Source organism: Triticum dicoccoides, chromosome 3A (genome assembly GCF_002162155.2).
Source record: "Triticum dicoccoides isolate Atlit2015 ecotype Zavitan chromosome 3A, WEW_v2.0, whole genome shotgun sequence".
NCBI classification, from domain to species: Eukaryota; Viridiplantae; Streptophyta; class Magnoliopsida; order Poales; family Poaceae; genus Triticum; species Triticum dicoccoides.
This window is the reverse complement of record NC_041384.1, coordinates 757,196,597-757,200,002: the sequence shown is the minus strand read 5'-3', so window position 1 is coordinate 757,200,002 and position 3,406 is coordinate 757,196,597. Positions and strand designations below refer to the sequence as shown.

The 3,406-nt window shown below is 48.6% G+C and overlaps 1 protein-coding gene across 1 annotated transcript; it reads right to left on the bottom strand.

Annotated features, from left to right (window-relative positions):
* Positions 1 to 251: 251 nt before the first annotated feature.
* On the bottom strand, positions 252 to 2,738 carry LOC119273687 (WRKY transcription factor SUSIBA2-like). Its single transcript, XM_037554771.1, has 3 exons — positions 2,260 to 2,738; positions 2,025 to 2,168; positions 252 to 1,235 (listed from the first exon to the last, which is right to left on the bottom strand). The coding sequence occupies exons 1-3, from the start codon at positions 2,616 to 2,618 to the stop codon at positions 593 to 595; spliced, it is 1,146 nt and encodes a 381-aa protein (XP_037410668.1). The 5' UTR covers positions 2,619 to 2,738; the 3' UTR covers positions 252 to 592.
* Between the last annotated feature and the right edge of the window lie 668 nt (positions 2,739 to 3,406).

Below are 3,406 nucleotides of genomic sequence, written 5' to 3'. Positions count from 1 at the left end.
TAAGCGAGATCTAGCATTTGCACTATATAGTTGCTATGGGCGCTAACTTAATGCCCAAACAAGTTATCTTGGGCTATCCCCTACAAAATGGTACCATGGGCCAAATTCACCGCTGCAAAAAAAAGTATTGATAGTAATTTCATCCAAAAATAGCTGTACAAAAAATAACCGAATAACATGGTCAATTGTGCCCCTGAAGAGGAGAAACTCATGCCCAGAGAAAAGTTAACAGACTACATATCCCACAAGCTTCTCTCACAATTATATTTGCTACACACATATACTACATCTGCCATCCTTGCACACCATAAGTATGAGTATTACTCACATCTTGCACACAATTATTCATTCAACATCCACCGGTACCTATACTAATAACAATCATACTATACTCACACAACACATACACATCCTCCTTATTTTGGGAGTAAGCCACAGCTATCTTAGCTAGATGCTACTAGTAGTAGCTGGTATAATAATAGTACTACTAATAATCACGCACCCTTCGTGCGTACGTGCATCTTGCACGCTTGGATGCACAAGCACAAACAATTCGATCATCGTGATGGACAAATTGACACTACGCTACTAGCTAGAAGATGTTGGAGAGGATGGCCATGTCGATGTACGGCGACGCGGGGGTCCAGGACACGGACGATGTGGAGGGCGACGGCGACGACACAATCGCGGCGGGCGAGCCGACCGTTGTCGACGAGCTGGCGGTGGTGGCCGCCGAGTTGCAAGACGGCCTACGGACCATCAGCGGCACCATGTCCTCCAGGAGCCCTCCGGCGTCGCTGGGCATCCGCCGCTCCACGCCTGCATCACTGAACAAGCCGCCGTCGAACAGATACGGCGAGCAGTTGGGCACCGCGTGCTCCAGCAGGAAGCCCGCGTCGGCTGTCACGTTACCGCCGCTGTCGCCGCTGCTGTCTCCGGCGCCGGCAGGGACGACGGCGGCAGAGGGCGGCGAGGTTGTTGTCACAGGGGTGCTCTCGTGGTGGGAGTCTGTGACTGTAATGGCGCCGGCGGCGGGGTGCAGCTTGGGCTTCTTGGAGCTTGAGGCAATGGTGGCGGCAGCGGGTGGAGGGCTGGTCTGCTGCTGGAGGAAGTGGGAGTAGGTGTAGTGGAGGTGGAGGCCTTCGTAGGTGACGACGAGCGTGTCCGGCTCGTCGACGGCGCGCTCCACCTGCTTCTTCGCGTTGCACCGCGGGTTCGTGCACCGGTAGTAACTCCTGCCACGTCCACGTCAATTTAGTTATTACCACCGCCAAAATTAACCAAATGAAAAGTTACATATTGCTATACACTAATTCACTATAATAATCAATAGTAGCGTGCAATTTAGGTGACTGAAATTTTCAAAAACTATTAAAAAAAGAATTTACAAAAACTACACACTCCACTATCGTTTTCTTGCCAAATTAGCCGGTTGTTTTCATGGAGACAGCTCTAGGTAGCTAGCTCAACCGTGCCATGGCAAATTGTGGGGTCTAAGTATTTAAGATTGCAATTAATAAATATTCCATCTGCAAGCACACACACCTACCAACTCAGCTACTCCACCTCTGCAAACCCCTTACTTGCATGCAGCGATTAACTTTGTCCATGACTAGCTATATACGGATTGTGGCATGCAAGCTGTGGAGGATTATTGCTCTGTCATGGGAATTTTTGGTTGTGGAATTAAGTATGGACAGTGCATAGCTAGCTTGCTCTTCCTCCATTTGGTTCACAAAAGTAATTGCTCCAAAGCTTGGAGTTTGTCTCATTTGGGCTACTAGCTAGCTGCGATGTCATGTGCCTTTCACACACCCATGTTTGAAGAGTTAACAGATAAATATATACACGCTGTCTCTCATATGTCAACTGGATGTTGCACCATGGTGATTATGCCACTGTAAGTAAAATTGCTTGCAAAATTGCCTGCTAGCTACCATGGCTAAGAACTACAAGTAATTAAAAGTCATGTCGGCCATGAGAGATAGGTTGATATAGGGTCAAAGTGAAACTGTAAATAGTACCTTGGGTTGGGGCTGTTCTTGATGGCTTTCTGGCCGTATTTCCTCCACTTGTATCCATCGTCGGCGAGCCCGTTGCCGCAGCTCTTGATCTTCATCGTGTATTTGTTCTCCATCTTGCCCAGCACCTTCTCCGGCGAGAAAACCCTGAGTTTCCATACAGATGTCCAAACTGAGCTTGAATCTACGGAGAATTGTACATACATGGTTGTTCTTGGCATAGATATGAGGGACGTACACTGGGCTGGAGGGGCTGTAGTGGTACTTGCTGCGGCCGTCCAGCGGGTCGCCGGCGCCAGCGCCGGTGAAGGAGAGGGCGCTCTCTATGTCGCTGAGGGTGGGCCCGGAGTAGACCGTCGACATGAGCCTGTTCACCATGGACTCCCGGCGCCCCGCCGCCCCTTCCTCCTCGTCACCAATTCCCTTATCGGAAGAAGAAGAATTGTCAGCGCTCACGGCGCCGGGCGCCGTTGGTGTTGCTGCTAGAGATGGCGCCGTCGTCGTCTCGTCAAGGAGCTCCCTCATGAGCTCCTCCCCGAAGCCGATGTCGTAGTCCTGCCATGGATACCTGCTGCTCTCCTCCCCCATCTCCTCCATGGACAACACCTGGCTAGTATCTTGCTTGCTAGCTAGTACTACTGACTATATCTGGGATGTGTTGTCGTAATGGCTAGCCGCCTAGAGACCGAATGAAGCAAGAAGAGATGGTTGCTGGCGACTTTTGATTGCACCAACTCAGTCCCTGCCATTGCAGGGTATATATAAGGGGACTTTCCACCCCATGGAGAAATGACAAGTATGCCCTCGGGTGTTGACTACTTACTACACCATAGATTATATATTCACCCTAGCTATAGTTACTACAGTGGTACTACTTACTTCTGCAAGCTAGCTGAAGGATCAAATAGTAGTAGTAGCAGGTACACCCTTTGATTTGGTAGCCCCTTTACCAATCAACCTAATGAGGGGGTTGGTTTAACTTGTAATTGGACGGTGCAAGAGATATGTCCACCATGAATGTTTATATTAAGGCACACACTGACACTAAGTACATATATTATTGACAAAGAACAATCGAGGATCGAACCAACTGACCCAAAGTATGTAACAAATGCAATTGTCAACCACTAAAGCGCGCTTTTTGTACATATGATTGGACCGGTGCATATATGCACGCACAACTTTCCCCCAAGTCGAGTCAACATTAGTTAGTTATTCTACATATCCTACCAAATCATCAGAGAACTAAGGGGACTACAGTATGTTTAATGTACTGCCCATCTATAGTTCGTTTCAACTGAAAACTGCCCCATCGTGTCGTTTTTCGGAAATTGCAGTGGCATTTCTCGGAATAACCAGAATTCGAGTGGCATTTATCCAATTAA

Bases quoted from the DNA above. Each gene is read 5' to 3' on its own strand.
- LOC119273687 (XM_037554771.1), bottom strand. From the start codon at position 2,618: ATGGAGGAGATGGGGGAGGAGAGCAGCAGGTATCCATGGCAGGACTAC. The intron at 2,169-2,259 runs GTACGTCCCTCA...ATGGAAACTCAG, and splicing joins TACAGCCCCTCCAGCCCAGT to GGTTTTCTCGCCGGAGAAGG. The intron at 1,236-2,024 runs GTACTATTTACA...TGGACGTGGCAG, and splicing joins AAGAACAGCCCCAACCCAAG to GAGTTACTACCGGTGCACGA.